Source organism: Syngnathus typhle, linkage group LG12, assembly GCF_033458585.1.
Source record: "Syngnathus typhle isolate RoL2023-S1 ecotype Sweden linkage group LG12, RoL_Styp_1.0, whole genome shotgun sequence".
Lineage (NCBI taxonomy): Eukaryota > Metazoa > Chordata > Actinopteri > Syngnathiformes > Syngnathidae > Syngnathus > Syngnathus typhle.
This window is the reverse complement of record NC_083749.1, coordinates 10,019,297-10,034,917: the sequence shown is the minus strand read 5'-3', so window position 1 is coordinate 10,034,917 and position 15,621 is coordinate 10,019,297. Positions and strand designations below refer to the sequence as shown.

Genomic DNA, 15,621 nt, shown 5'->3' with positions numbered 1-15,621 from the left:
GTAAAGATGCAGCGAGAATCTGGCAAAACGCTGTGAAAAGGCAAAATTCCGATCTTTTTTTTGACCATTGAACATACCGTCATTCACTGTCCAACCACAGTGTGGCTTTTTTTTACCGTAAAGTGTGACGTTCTTGTCCGGAATGACAAACACTGAACTTCACATGGGGACGTAGTAGGACGTTTTTTAAGCGATTCGCATCATTATTGATGGTACCAAGAACTGTAAGTGCCTGGTATTTCTGGATACTTTGGTATAGATGCATATACTGAGAAGAAAAACAGATATACGAGTGGATTATATATCATCTTATCCTGCTATTTGCTAGCAATGTTTAGTATGAAGCTATGTCGTGTAAGATTGCTACGCACAATTTGTCACGTTATAGGCCCTATTACAATTGTATTAAATAGGGTATTGTAATCACTGCGCAAATAATTTGAAGGTGAATATCTTTCGTTCGGTTTTGAAAACGATCGACGTCATGCAGGACTTGATGTATGTTTTGTAGCTTAGGAGTATACTGTTACCTGATACATTACTCAAGTAACCGTAAAAGGGAAGCCTACTAATAATTACTTAAGTATTCCGTAAAAAAAAAAACTTCAAATAGTCACAATTATAAAATAGCAACATGCAAATTCAAATATTGTCTGTATATACAACTATACAGTATTTAAACATAGTGTGCACATACAGGACTGTCTCAGACAATCAGAATATTGTGATAAAGTTCTTTATTTTCTGTAATGCAATTGAAAAAACAAAAATGTCATACATTCTGGATTCATTACATCAACTGAAATATTGCAAATCTTTTAGTATTTTAATATTATAGTTTACATCTTAAGAAAACTCAAAAATCCTATCTCAAAATATTAGAATATTTCCTCAGACCAAGTAAAAAAAAAAAAGATAACAGCAAAACAAAATCAAACATTTGAAAATGTCCATTAATGCACTCAGTACTTGGCTGGGAATCCTTTTGCACGGATTACTGCATCATTGCGGCGCTGCATGGAGACAATCAGCCTGTGACATTGCTGAGGTGTTATGGATGCCCAGGATGCTTCAATTGCGGCCTTTAGGTCATTTGCATTGTTGGGTCTGGTGTCTTTCAGCTTCTTCTTCACAATACCCCACAAATTCTCTATGGGCTTCAGGTCAGGAGAATTGGCAGGCCAATCGAGGACAGTAGTGCCATGATCCGTACACCATTTACTGGTGGGTTTGGCACTGTGGCCAGGTGCCAGATCATGCTGGAAAATGAAAATCATCATCTCCATAGAGCTCTTCAGCAGACGGAAGCATGGAGTGCTCTAAAATCTGCATTTACACATGCACTTGATGAAACACAGTGGACCAACACCAGCAGCTGATGTGGCTCCCCAAACCATCGCATACTGTGGGAACTTCACACTAGATTTCAAACAACTTGGATTTTGTCCTCTCCAGCCTTTCTCCAGACTCTGTCGCCTTGACTTCCAAATAAAATACAGAACTTGCTTTCCTCTGAAAAGAGGACTTTGGACCACTCTTGAACTGTCCAGTGCTTCTTTTCCATAACCCAAGTCAGACGCTTCTTCCGTTGTCTTGAGTTCAGAAGTGGCTTGACCATGGGAATACGGCTATTGTAGCCCATTTCCCGGACACGTCTGTGAACAGTGGCTTTTGATTTAGTTGACTGAACCAAGCTGAGTGTTTTTCAAGGCTCAGGAAACCCTTGCAGGTGTTTCGAGTTAATTAGACGATTCAAGTGATTAGTTGAATACCCTACTAGTATACTTTTTCAGGATATTCTAATATTTTGAGATAGAATATTTGAGTTTTCTTAAGCTGTATGCCATAATCAGCAATATTACAATAATAAAAGGCTTGCAATATTTCAGTTGATTTGTAATGAATCCAGAATGTATGACATTTTTGTTTTTTCAATTGCATTACAAAAAATAAAGAACTTTATCACAGTATTCTAATTTTCTGAGACAGTCCTGTCTATATAGTATATAGACAGTACACTGGATACACATTGCAGCTCTTGATAAAGAAGTAAAAGTACTCACGTAAAAGTGATAAATAAGGTACTCATGTTAGTGTAATGCAGTCCTTCTCAAATAGTGGGGCCCCCCAAGGGGGGCGCGGTGCTATACCTGGGGGGGCGCGTGTGACCCTGGGGAACAGGCTTTTTTTTTGGCAGTACTAGAATAAAGTGTAATTGGCATCTTCACAGCAGGGGGCAGTGGCGCTCTCATTGTTACTTCTGTGACGTTTGCGACAGTGCAACATTTTACGACTTACAAGACAAGTTAGGATAGTCACGGTGGAGAGGGGGGCGCGAATAGTTTTCTTCTTGCTAGGGGGGGCGTAACAGAAAATAATTGAGAAGCACTGGTGCAATGAGAGTAAATGTAGTTACTTAGTGCTGTCCATCTTTGTGCTGGTTAAAAGAAAAACACCGGTGATGAGTTTACTTAAAAGACTGGATCGTAGGGCTATGCAATCAATTACAAGTACAATCATTATACTCCATAATGACAAAATTGGCATAATCGTAAAATGAATTATTATAAATGTGCATTAATATCCAATGCACTATGGCTTTATTGATTTACACTTTTTGTATGAGACAGTCTTGTTTTTCTAATTTAGTTTGGAGTGGCATGTTGAATTTGGGACATTGTGCTATGCACTGATGCTTGTGTTTTACCTTAACTATCTCAATTCACGCGTTATTCACCTTACTACTCTTTCAGTCTCAATGTCAGTCCCTGCTTTGCTCATCCTCTATGGGAGTCAGACTGGGACGGCCCAGGACACAGCCCAGAGGATTGCCAGGCAGGCCATCAGAAAGCGCCTGCGAGTGCATTTGTCGTCACTTGATGACTACAATGTTGTAAGTTTTGTTGATATTTGGTTTAGAAATTGGACCAATGATACAGTTTACTTTTTTTTCAGGATTTCTGTATGACCTGAGATTTAAAAATGAACGTGAAGTTCCATTAGTGTGTTGAACATCCACTTCGGATCTTGAATTTGAAGGCATACTTGCAGACTTCTAATCTCCTACACTACAAAAATTGAAAAATCATTTTTCAAGTACTCTATGAATTATGTCAAGTATAATATACATTTTTGAAGAACAGTAGCAACACATTGATCAATCATTTTCAGTAATTGATTAATGCTAAAGGTTGTACTCTATTGTGTTTCTTCTCATATAACAGACTAACTTAATCTCTGAGTCACTGGTTGTTTTTGTCTGCTCAACCACTGGCCAAGGAGACCCTCCTGACAACATGAAGGTAATGCATCAGTTTGCAAATGATGATTACATAATTTAGAAGTCCCTGTTTAACTGGCTGATGTACAAATTTTAGGGCTGCTAATCAGAACAAATGGACTTACATGATAAAGCTCATTTATGTTTCTTTCCAAAGAGCTTCTGGGGGTTTCTCTTCAGAAAATCTTTACCGTTTGGCTCTCTAATCAGGACAAATGGACTTATACAGTAAAGCCCAGTTTGCTCATTTATATTTCTTTCCAAAGAGCTTCTGGAGGTTTCTCTTCAAAAAATCTTTACCAGTTGGATGTTTGTGTCAGCTGGACTGTGCCGTACTTGGTCTGGGGGACTCTTCTTACCCAAAGTAATTTTTTCTCACTGTTCTCTTTAGTGGGCTCATTTGGAATTCCTATTTAGAAAGGATCTCCTCCTTTTATTTTTAGGTTCAATTTCGTGGCCAAGAAGCTTTACAAGCGTCTTGCGCAGTTGGGTGCCACTCTGCTGCTGCCGGTTGGACTAGCGGATGACCAAAATGACCTAGGGTACGGAACTCTTTAAACTTGGGGGAGCTCTCAATATTTAAACTTCTGTGGTTTAATGCTTACATTAGGTGGTGGTAGAACACATTTGTTCAAATCTGTATGTGCATATAAATTTATGTTCCAGTCATATCAAAATGTCTTTATCAAACAGGCCCGATGCAGTGATTGATGTGTGGCTAAAATCATTTTGGGAAATAGCGTTTGCACGGTACCCAAGTATTGCAAATATGACCCCACTGAGGGACGATGAGCCGTGAGTACTCTCTTATTTCAATATACTACTAATTGAATGAATTTATTTGTATGTGAGATTTATTGGTCAAAACTCAGACCTCAGCCACCCCACTCCCCAAATATATGAATTTGGTCTGATTTCTCACCAGGCTTCCTCCGACGTACACTTTTAATTTCCTGGATGATGTCTATGAGAAGACGGATGATTGTCAAATAATTCCCACACAACAAACTGGCCTATCCCAATCGCATCCCTTTCCTGCTAAACTGCTGTCCAATGAGAGAGTAACGGACCCGAACCATTTTCAAGATGTGAGGCTCATTGAGTTTGACATCATGGGGTCCAACATAGAGTAAGTCTGACCTTGCCATTATGTGTTTGAATTTGGTTTACATATTAATTCAGATCACTCACCCTTTGTTGGTGGATGCTCTGTTTAGTTTTACTGCAGGTGATGTTGTTGTGATGCGTTCTTGCAATGCAGCTGAAGATGTTCAGGAATTCTGTCAACTATTGAGATTAGATCCAAAGACCCGATTCTCTCTTACAGCAACAGATGGCAAAGCGGGTAGGTATGTGTACTCATTGTATTTGTGCATTTTACTCAATATGCAACAGACAACTAAGCTATTAATATAAATTAATAGTATCTTGGAATGTAAGCATGCACAAATTATAGTTTCAGACACTCATTGCATTTCTCTAGAGTGGCCTTTACTGTTTTCAACTTCATCATAGGGTACATTTGAATACAAGACCTGAATTTGAACACTAGTTCTGCCAGTAAACAAATGATCTCAACTATTTAAGATGCTGCAACGAAGTACCAGTATTTGTTCAAGTGTGCATAAAAAAATTTCCCATTCAAAGATTTCAGGTTGGTTTACAATTGAGTAGTGTAGTTTGATATAGGTCAGCGGTGGCCAACCCGCGGCTCGCGAGCCGCATGCGGCTCTTTGGCTGGTTTCATGCGGCTCTTTTACGTTCATATCAACATTTGTGTTTATTTTTCGTGCGTATTTGCTTCGCTTGAGTTCAATATGGTATTTTGGTCAAACGCGCATGCGCGTGAGGGGAAATCGCGCAAAGGAGGAGGGACAAACAGAGCGATTGGTTTTGCTGGCTTTTTAATGAGTGGCGACTGTGACTACGGGGGCCCATTAGGTCCAGAAAAGCTGACAAGACGCTTGCCGAAATGGCAAGGAAAAAATGCACAGCTAAACGAATATATGACAATGAACACAGGATGTTTTTAACAGAGTTAAAGTTGTTTTTAGTTGAACGCTATGGCAAGCCATTCTGCTTGATATGTCGGACGTCATTGGCGCATTTAAAAGCTTCAAATGGTCAGCGCCACTTCAGCTCACTTCATGCCAATATCGATAAGGACTTTGCAAAAGGGACTGAATTTCGCAAGCACAAGTTTGGAGAGTTTGAAAAGTCAGGCAGTAAAATAGGTACAGTTTTTCAAAAAAATTACGAAGCACTCAGAGACTGTCACACTTGCAATGTTTCAACTGGCTTGTAACATTAAACGGGCTAAAAAGCCATACAATGAAGTGGAGTTTGTTAAAATATGCCTCAGTGACGGAATTGAAATCTTGTCTACTGAAAACGACAAACTAAAACAAATGGTCTGTCCCGCCACACATAGTAAGTAAAAAAACTTGTGTTTTTGTTTGTGGAATTTGTTGAACTGAGAGTTTGTCTGTGTGAGACAATGCACACAATGTTCATTGTTGAAAATGTGGTCTTTGGTCTGCGGTTTTAGTACTGTAGAAGTCAATTTGTCATTATCATGTTGGTGCGTGACATAATAATGTCACGCAACAAATTTGGCTGAGCAGAGGAGTGAGTGAGTGTGTGTGTGTGTGTGTGCGTGTGCGTGCGTGTGTGTGTGCGTGCGCGCGTGCGCGTGTATGATGTGGCTCTTTGCGATGACACAGTAAAAAATGTGGCTCTTAGTCCCTGACTGGTTGGCCACCCCTGATATCAAAGGTTGGAAAAAAAAAGTTTGAAACTTATCATGCCTAGCTTTGAACGGTGTTGTGTAGACTTTTTATAGCCACTGTACAGTACATGAAAGTGTATACTAAGCCAAGGAAATCTGAGCTTGATTGATGATTATAAACTAGCTACAGCAATTAAGCATGACAATATGTAGAACAAATAATGTGCCAAATCAGTAATAGAGCTAAAGATTAGATTTTTTTTGTTTTGTCTTTTTTACCAATGACAGTTCACTCAAACATTTAATTTTTCACTAGTTTTTTTCAGTTTTCTTACTAAAATATGGCAAATTTACAAGTTCTTGAACATCCATCATTCCATTCATTCGACTTTCTTGGGTGATGGTCAAATCTCTATTTAAAAAAAAAAAAGGCCACTAATTTGATGGCATGAGCCGTTTTGTTTTACAATTAAGTGATCACTGTTAATAATGCTAATAATTAACCAATACCCACTGTGCGCTTAGTTCCTGCGAGGCTTCGTCAGCCGTGCACATTGCATTACCTGGTGGAGAGCTACCTGGACATCGCAGCCGTGCCTCGTCGCTCCTTCTTTGAACTACTCGCCACCTTCTCCAATGACGAGTTGGAACGTGAAAAGTTGGCTGAGTTCAGCTCAGCTGAAGGCCAGGAAGAACTGCTCGCTTACTGCAACCGACCACGACGTACCGGATTGGAGGTGATGCCAAGGGGTCAATAAATAAGATGTTGTATGTCTACTGTCTCGTCTTTTTAATGTCTTATACTGATTATGATCCATAAAGGATGTAGTGCTTTGCTTCCATATCCACTAACTGAGTTTACTCTTGTGCTTCAGGTTTTGGCAGACTTCCCCCATACAACAGCACAACTTAAAGTTGACTACCTGCTGGATCTTTTCCCTGAGATTCAGCCTCGTTCATTTTCCATCGCATCCTCTCTCCGGGTACACACAATAACAAGCATTTTCTCTCCTATTCAACCATCAAGGAGTATTTTCCCGAATTCAGTACAAGATCTCAAATGACTAATTCTGTTAAGTGACTGCGTGCGATATTGCGTCAAACACACAGGTTCACCCATACAGGCTTCAAATCTTGGTTGCCGTTGTCAAATACAAAACCAAGATGTATAAACCACGAAGAGGTCACTGCTCCACCTGGCTGGCCTCACTTGACCCCACAAAAGGTCATCTGCTTTTCTTATTTTTTTTTTTTTAAACCTTTTTGCGCACCTCAGTAATAGTGAATATAAGATTTTAAAGTGTTTTGTATCTCATTGCTATACTAAACATTTGATCTGTAATGGAATATGGACGCAATTCTCAAACACCACGACAATAGATTGGCATGTATATTTATGCTTCCCATTTCTCAAGGGAGCAAAATCAATGGAATGAATAAACAATCATAAATCAAACCTTTATTTTTAATACTTGCTTGAAAATCCTTTGTAGTCAATTATAGCATGAACGTAGACATTATCAGACTCTGCATTTCATTTGTGGTGATGTTCGACCAGGCCTCTTGTTTAACTGTCTTAGGTCTTGCTTATTCTTGGGCCAATTTCCCTGCAGTTCTATCAGTTCAGCAAAGTAAAATGCATACTCAACCAGATTTGGTGATTGACAAGGCGTAACATTTTACCTATTTGTTTCAATAACCTCTTGGGTTGCTTTTGCATAATTCTTCAGTTAAATCATAATTCAACACAATAGCTGTTTTTTTTGTTGTTGTTGTTAAAATAAATACAAGTAGAATTGCCTTACAGTATTGCTGTGTCAGCTAAGCCCCAACCACCGTTCACACAGACCTTATGTTTTTCCCCACTGTTCTCTCACAGGAGACGTTTACGTGCCTCTCTGGGTAAAAAAGGGAATTCTTAGGTTTCCCATGGACAAAAACACCCCAGTGATAATGGTTGGACCAGGTACAGGAGTGGCACCCTTCAGGTCAGCTTTACAAGAGAGGAATGCTGAGGGCAAAAATGGTGACGACTTCACCTCTGCAAACTTGTTACATTGACAGGTGACTTTGACTTGGTAATAATGTTTTCACTTTACAGCCAATGTCCTGTTCTTCGGCTGTCGATCCGAGTCCAAAGACTTCTACTTCAGGTCAGAGTGGAAGGAAATGGTCCAAGCTGGACAGTTAACTCTCTTCACCGCCTTCTCTCGTGATCAGGTCACACCATCCTTTACCGTCTACCGTCCTTTTTACTGCGCCTGCCTACGATTCATGTAAAGCATATTTGTTTATCATTCCAGGAGGAAAAGGTTTATGTGCAGCACTGTTTACGAGAAAATCCAGGGCTCATTTGGGACCTAATAGCAAATAAAGAGGCCTACTTCTACATCGCTGGGTGAGCTCTTAGAACTTAAGTTGGTCACACTTGTGATGTACATGAATGCTTCCTAACAGTGTGTTCCTAATTGTGCAGAAATGCTAAAGATATGCCAAATGGTGTGTGCGAAGCATTGAAGGCGGTGTTCCAACAAGAGGGAGGACTCTCCGCTGAGGATGCCGAGATGATGTTGGCGTCCATGGAGAAGTCTGGCAAATTCCAGAGTGAGACCTGGTCCTGATCAGCTGCTGTCAGACCTTCGACATTCACATTCCACTGCAGCAGCCATCGCTGCATGTGCTGTATTGTGCCAGTACTGAAGCCATGCAACATCCTTGTGAGGAGCATAGGCCATGTCTATGCATTGAATTAAAAAGTACAAGGTTTAAAAGGATGCAATACTAAAACCTGTTATTGTTATTCATCCAACTACCTTTTTCTATAGTCTGTCGCAGCATCAAGGCGCTTGAGGCTATACACACACACACACACACACACACATACATACTGCTTGTCCCCACGGGTAACACGGGCGTGCTGGAGCCTATCCCAGCAGTCATCAAGCACTAGGTGGGGGACACCGTGAACTGGTTGCCACCCAATCGCAGAGCACACAGAAACGAAGAACCATTCACACATGTACTCACACCTATGGGCAATTTGGAGTGCTCAATCAGCCTAGCAAGCATGTTTTGGGATGTGGGAGGAAATCGGAGTCCCTGGAGACAACCCATGCAGCCACGGGGAGAACATACAAACTCCACAAAGGGAGGGTCGGAGGTGGAATCGAACCTGGACAACTTAGCACGTCCGCCTCACTTCAGTGCAGCATGGGTGGAATTGAACCTGTATCCTCTGAACGATGAGGCGGACATGCAAACATTTACAAAATCACTTCACTGAACACATTTGACACCCCACATACAGAGACTTCTAAATTCTATGTAAAACAAGTGTCAACCATGAGCAACAAAAATAAATATTAAACAATTGCACCCATGCTCTCTACCCATATTGTAAAATAAGGTAGCCTCCACACTGCACCATCAGGAATTATTTTCTTTTCCAACTCTTCTAATTTACCATATTTAATGGTATTTGAAGTGTTCTGCTTACAAATTAGGGCGGCTCGGTGGAGCACTGGTTAGCACGTCCGCCTCACAGTTAGGAGGGTGCGGGTTCGATTCCACCTCAGGCTCTCCCTGTGTGGAGTATGCATGTTCTCCCCGGGCCCGCGTGGGTTTTCTCCGGGCACTCCGGTTTCCTCCCACATCCCAAAAACATGCTTGGTAGGCTGATTGAGCACTCCAAATTGTCCCTAGGTGTGAGTGTGAGTGCGTATGGTTGTTTGTCTCTGTGTGCCCTGCGATTGGCAGGCAACTGGTTCAGGGTGTCCCCCGCCTACTGCCCGATGACCGCTGGGATAGGCTCCAGCAGTCCCGCGACCCCTGTGAGGACTAAGCGGTTCGGAAAATGGATGGATGGATGAATACAAATAATCTGAAGATATGATTCCAAGCAATTTTTACCTCTACACCGCCATGATGCATGGCACTTGAACCATTATGTGTAAATTCAGCTCAACTGTCCACCGGGTCCCTCGCCTTGGGCTTGCAGCCGTAACCCCTGTGGGGAGTACGCTCCCTCGTGCTCGTCGGAACCAACGACTTTCGCCATGCTAGCCCCGTGGTGACCATCTGCACGTGCCCCGACAGGGTGCCCGGGACGCTGCTCACACGTTTGCCTGCTTTGTCATGTTTTCACCGATTCACGACCACGGTCCATTGGGCGCCGTTGAACTGGACTGCCCTTACACCCGTCGATGGACCCCGTAGAGGCTATTTTGTGTGTTTTGGGGTGTTCTCTTGTATTGAGGGGTGCTAGTTGGCCGCTGTTACTTTTTTCCCTTTGTCTTTTAGCTTTGATGGCTTTTATCTTGTGCACTTTCTGACTTTCTTTGTGGCGCCGTTGTGTGGCAGCCTTATGAGAGCCTATTGAGTTGCGCTCATGCCATCTGTGTGTCTTTTGTATACCCATTCTGTGGTATGGATACTGCTGGGGCCTGAATTTCCCCACCCCTGGGGATCAATAAATATTCAACCAATCAATCCATACATTTTTATTGTTTAAAAAATCCTCAAAACAGAATGTTTTGATGCTGGTGTTGTGGTGAGTGCAATGTTGCTAATTTCCTGTCATGTTCTATTGGCTCCTTCCAACCAGTGTGTTTCAGATGCAATGTCAACTAGAACGTGAGTTCATTGACGCCATTTTTAAGTTTTGTAAAAGTTGTGTAGTTTAGTTGCAGAGTCAGCTGCAACATAGAATCAAAGTGTACGGAGAAACAGAATGCTTTCTAATTTAGCTGATGGCTTGTGTAAAAGATTCAGTCAGTCGTCTGAAATGCATTATACAATTAAAGACTGTTAAAAGGAAGGCCAGCACTTACAGCAAATGTTCTTATCTGTCACAATGTACCTCTATCAGCTCAGAGTTAAAATGATCTATTATTTCGCCTGGGACGAACAAATATGTTGATAAATAAATAAGACCTGCAGCAAAGATACAGTCAGATGAGATGAAGCAGACCTCAATGATGAAAACATACTGTACAGTGAACACCATCACATCATTTTAGGACTGTGGACTAGAAACGTCTTATTAAATATAATTGCACTTGTTATTAAGCACGTCTTATCGGAGAGCCAAACTGTGGACTTGGAAAATCTCCTTTGGGAAGTTTACTTGTTGCTCCTCGTGGATGACACGAAGGCCTGCTCGGCTCACCAGACTGTGGACTATTTTCAGGTCTCGACACACGCTGCTGTCCACCTCATCGGGCACCACCCCTACGTATGAAACATTGTCCTTGATGACGATGATGCCGTTGGGCCGCAAGGCTTTGTGGCAGCGCCGCAGGAATTCCACCAGGTGGTTGTCGGTCAGGTGGCCTGGAGTTGAGCGTTCCATTTCAGTGTGACTCCAAAATCTCGATTACCATTATAATTTACTAGCTCTAGCTACTTGATTATGCAGTACCTATTAAAGTGTCTTGTTAGTGTCTATCAGAACACGATGACCAGACTCACCAATGACCCACTGGATCCAGATGACATCATAGCGTCCACTCTCTGGAACAAAGTCCTGCAGTCCGCTACAGAAGTAGTTGCCCACTTTGTTGCCATCCTCTCCCAGGTATATCTTAGCTTTGTCCAAGAACTCCTGCGTCACATCCACGAGGTCAACCGTCTTGAAGAGAGGCAGCAGCAGACGCTTGGAGATCCTCCCAATACCTGCGCCGCAATCCAGAGCGCAGCCGGCGCTTGTCTTGCCCTCCCCTTCCTGCGCCAATGACAAACACCCACAGGTGACAATAATGCATTGAGGGTATGTTGCAAGATTCAATATCTATCCAGTGTGTGGTTATTATTAGACTGGCATGTGAAAAACTGTTGCTGACATGCGATGAGTCAGTGAGGCTCACAGCGCATTTCTTGGTTGTAAAGCTGTAAAAAAAGACTTTTACTACCAGCAGCCCTTTCTCAGTTTTGATTTCCATTAACACAAAAACATTTGCTGTCAAAATCACAGTTCTGACACAAGCTTATTTTTACCACTCATTTTTTGTAGGAAACAGGGGTCATGATGATTTATGATTTTTCGTTGTAGTTAGTATTTAATTGATTTTGACTTTTTTTTTTTAATTCATTTATTTAATACAGATTTTAAAGCATGTCTGTTTTTATTTATTTTTGTAAATATTTTAGTTGGATTTTTATTGTTTCATATTTGAATATATAGTTTCAGTGGAGTTCCACATTAAAAAAAGTGAGTATCGCATGAGGTAAACTACAATTCTGTTAAACCTTCCTTCTTCACAGCCACGCAGTAATCAAAAATAAATACATATGAATTCGAAATGAATTGAGATGAAAAAAAATAAAATTAATTACACTTAATTTGATGTAAAGTTAATTTTATGAACATAAAATGCAGTTTCAGTTATCACCCCTGTTTTTATTTTGTTAACAAAAAATGTTTTTTTTCCGCGATTATAGATTTCGCGAGTTTTTTTCAACTATAACAACTTTGGTGCGAGAGCAGTGTTTTTCATCCTTCACTACTGATTATTAAAGAAGGGTAAAAGTTAGAAACAAACTTTTCTTGTCTTTTGGTACTTTTGGTGATTATATTGTCACAAGTTATAATATTGTGTTCATAGTTGTTAAAAGTGTTTTTGAATTAATCCTAATACATCGTATAAAGTTATGCATAGATTATTTTACAAAACTGTATATTTTTTCCTTAAAAAATAACCTGTCACACAAACCCAGGATGTCATGTGTGTTCAATGCAACAAGAATTGCTTCAAAAGAATTTACGCCAAGGAATTTGCGAAGGAAAGCCTTGGATCCATTTATATCGATGGTGGAGATCCTCCCATAGCCTCCCAGCATGCCGTCCACTGTGGGGGGAACCTCTTTCCAGTAGCATTCAGCATTGGAATAGAAGTTCGTCTCTCCTGATTTGTCACCCATTCTGCTGGAAGCGCAATGCATTCAAGACATTAGTTGAAAAATAATCTAATTGCGTGTTTTTTTCTTCTATATTGTAATTGTTAATATGTTTCACATTCTTTCTTAAAGACAAGCAATAAACAAATTGGTCTCATGGTAAAATAAGGCAAATGAACCATGAAATCATGAGAAAGACAATGCAAATACGGGCACACTCCACGAGGAGTGTTGGGGGTGTCATCTCCAATTTTGGAATCAGTTACCAGACCAACAAAACTCACCGATACTTCAATCAAATACTCAATTATACAAGTTGTAGACTCAGCATGGATGACACACAATGCACACAGCTAAATTAAAAGCAAAATCGAGGGACATTCAAGTGGGGACGGAATGTTTCTAGTATTTCCATTTTACAATTTATTTCCAATTTACCGAAGTCAAATTCCTTGTTTGGCACGCTCAAACATGGCGAATAAAAAACTCTTGAATCTTGAATTTTCCACACACGTGGTAATAACGACACAACTACCTATGGTCAGTCCCACATTAACTTTAAACAACGTCTAACGTTTTGTTGAGTTAAATACACTGTCTCAAAGCACATTAACTAGTGACTGGAGTAGTACTCGTAAGTTGCAATGCATTTTTCTTTTTCTTACATATATATACACTGCATTGATTTTAGCATCTAGCTCGTTAGCCGATAACAAATTGTTTCCGAGGTGAAAGACAAACTCTGAAACACATAAAACATATTAACGGTATCTGGATTCACCTCCTGCTTTGTCAGCTCCACGCCCCAATTACTCCTTCTCGAACCCACATCCAACCGATGCCGGTGTCAGGTCTTGAGTTTTCTATTTGCGACCATCGCTCTGATGCTCGACGTCATTTCCTTATTTGGGTCCTACTCGAAAGGGGCATCACGGGCGCCTCCTGTTGGCCGTATATAGTCTCAACTCACCTTCACTGTCCTTTCCCCGTTATTTGTGAGCTTTAGAACGATGCATTTCGAACAACGTCACGCTTGAATGACAGCGTCTTGCAATATTTATTGTATGTTTAATAGGACATTGATTGATTGATTGATTGATTGATTGATTGATTGGTTGGTTGATTGAGTGATTGATTGATTGATTGATTGATTGATTGATTGATTGATTGATTTAATATTTATTGATCCCCAGGGGTGGGGAAATTCAGGCCCCAGCAGTATCCACACTACAGAGTGGGTATACAAAAGACGCACAGATGGCATGAGCGCAACTCAATAGGCTCTCATAAGGCTGCCACACGACCGCGCCACAAAGAAAGTCAGAAAGTGCTCAAGATAAAAGACATCAAAGCAAATCATTATTACATTATTAATTATTACAATGTTATATTTCGTTCTGTTGAGAGATGCTCTCAATTATACATTTTCTTATTGTATGTGTTGTCAGAATATGTTTAAATAGTGTTATTTTCTTATGATAGTATCTTGATTATTGTATGATTGAAACCACCTGTTGTGAGCTGTTAAGTGGGCGTGTTTAATAAAAAGCCTTCCTGCATGCTGCACAGTTGGGTCCCTACAAGCCAACGCCGCAGTAGTCGCAGTGAATGGTGTCCAACGGAGTTGATCGGCCTCCTCGTCTTTCTTTATTTTATTCCACCGAGTTTGCTGTGATTGGATTCCTCGCATGTACCTGCTGCTGTATGGCTACTCTGCCAACAGGTTATGGGCCCAGGTAAATCCAACACCGCATGTTCCCACCGACGTACTGGTGATGATAGCACGCTGTGAGCACCATGAGCGGACGGGCTGCAGAGAGGAACAGTTTTTCTAGCCTCTGGTCGCGGTTAATGTTCGACGGTGATGAAAAGAATTACGAATTATGGGAGGCAAAGTTTTTGGGCCACCTGCGATTGCAGGATTTGAAAGACGTTATCTTAAACGAGCCCACAACCGAGGAAGAAGACGAACTACAGCAAGACTCTGGAAAGAATGAGGAAGCGTATGCAGAACTCATTCAGTTTTTGGATGACAAAAGTTTGTCGCTGGTGATGCGCGATGCTGCAGATGACGGGCGAGGGGCCCTACAGATCCTAAGAAACTACTATCAAGGCAAAGGCAAGCCACGCATCATAAGTCTCTACACAGAACTGACATCACTACAGAAGTCTGAGAGTGAAAGTGTGACCGAGTATGTGATCCGGGCAGAGACCGCAATCACAGCGCTGAGAAATGTCGGTGAGACATTAAGTGATGGACTATTGGTAGCAATGGTGTTAAAAGGTCTGCCGGAGTCCTTTAAACCATTTGCAATCCATGTCACACAACGTGATGAGACGATGCAGTTCTCTGAATTCAAAACAAAGATGCGAAGTTACGAGGACACAGAGAAGATGCGGGCTGAAGCAGATGATAACGTGATGAACGTACGGCAGAGGAGAGCGAGACCTGACAGACCAGCTGACAGAGGAGCCGAGAGGAGCGCCGCCGAGGTGGTGTGCTTCAAGTGCGGCCTGAAGGGCCACATGGCCAGAGCCTGCCGACGTAAACTGTGGTGCAGTCATTGCAAGAGCAGCACACACCGGGACGCGACCTGCAGGCGGAAGCAGCGCGTCAACCGGGACGACGCACGGAGGGTCCACGGGGAGACTGAAGACCACGACCGAGACGAGTACTATTTGTGAGCGAGGGGGCAGCAAGAGTCGACGTGAGAGGCCT

The 15,621-nt window shown here is 41.6% G+C and overlaps 2 protein-coding genes across 3 annotated transcripts; one reads left to right on the top strand and one right to left on the bottom strand.

Moving 5' to 3' along the window:
• Positions 1-100: 100 nt before the first annotated feature.
• Positions 101-10,496, top strand: ndor1 (NADPH dependent diflavin oxidoreductase 1). The gene is made up of 15 exons (XM_061293598.1): positions 101-224; positions 2,754-2,893; positions 3,225-3,302; positions 3,547-3,644; positions 3,724-3,822; positions 3,974-4,075; positions 4,206-4,409; positions 4,498-4,625; positions 6,534-6,745; positions 6,884-6,991; positions 7,119-7,233; positions 7,888-8,034; positions 8,110-8,228; positions 8,312-8,406; positions 8,485-10,496. The coding sequence occupies exons 2-15, from the start codon at positions 2,759-2,761 to the stop codon at positions 8,627-8,629; spliced, it is 1,785 nt and encodes a 594-aa protein (XP_061149582.1). The 5' UTR covers positions 101-224; positions 2,754-2,758; the 3' UTR covers positions 8,630-10,496.
• On the bottom strand, positions 10,493-13,825 carry ntmt1 (N-terminal Xaa-Pro-Lys N-methyltransferase 1). Of its 2 annotated transcripts, none has more exons than XM_061293599.1 (4): positions 13,684-13,825; positions 12,771-12,930; positions 11,478-11,730; positions 10,493-11,339 (listed from the first exon to the last, which is right to left on the bottom strand). In XM_061293599.1, exons 2-4 carry the CDS (start codon positions 12,924-12,926, stop codon positions 11,083-11,085), a joined length of 666 nt encoding a protein of 221 aa, XP_061149583.1. In that variant the 5' UTR covers positions 12,927-12,930; positions 13,684-13,825; the 3' UTR covers positions 10,493-11,082. The 2 variants fall into 2 exon arrangements, with proteins under 2 accessions (XP_061149583.1, XP_061149584.1); XM_061293600.1 differs by having other exon boundaries at positions 12,771-12,927; positions 13,684-13,819.
• Positions 13,826-15,621: the final 1,796 nt, after the last annotated feature.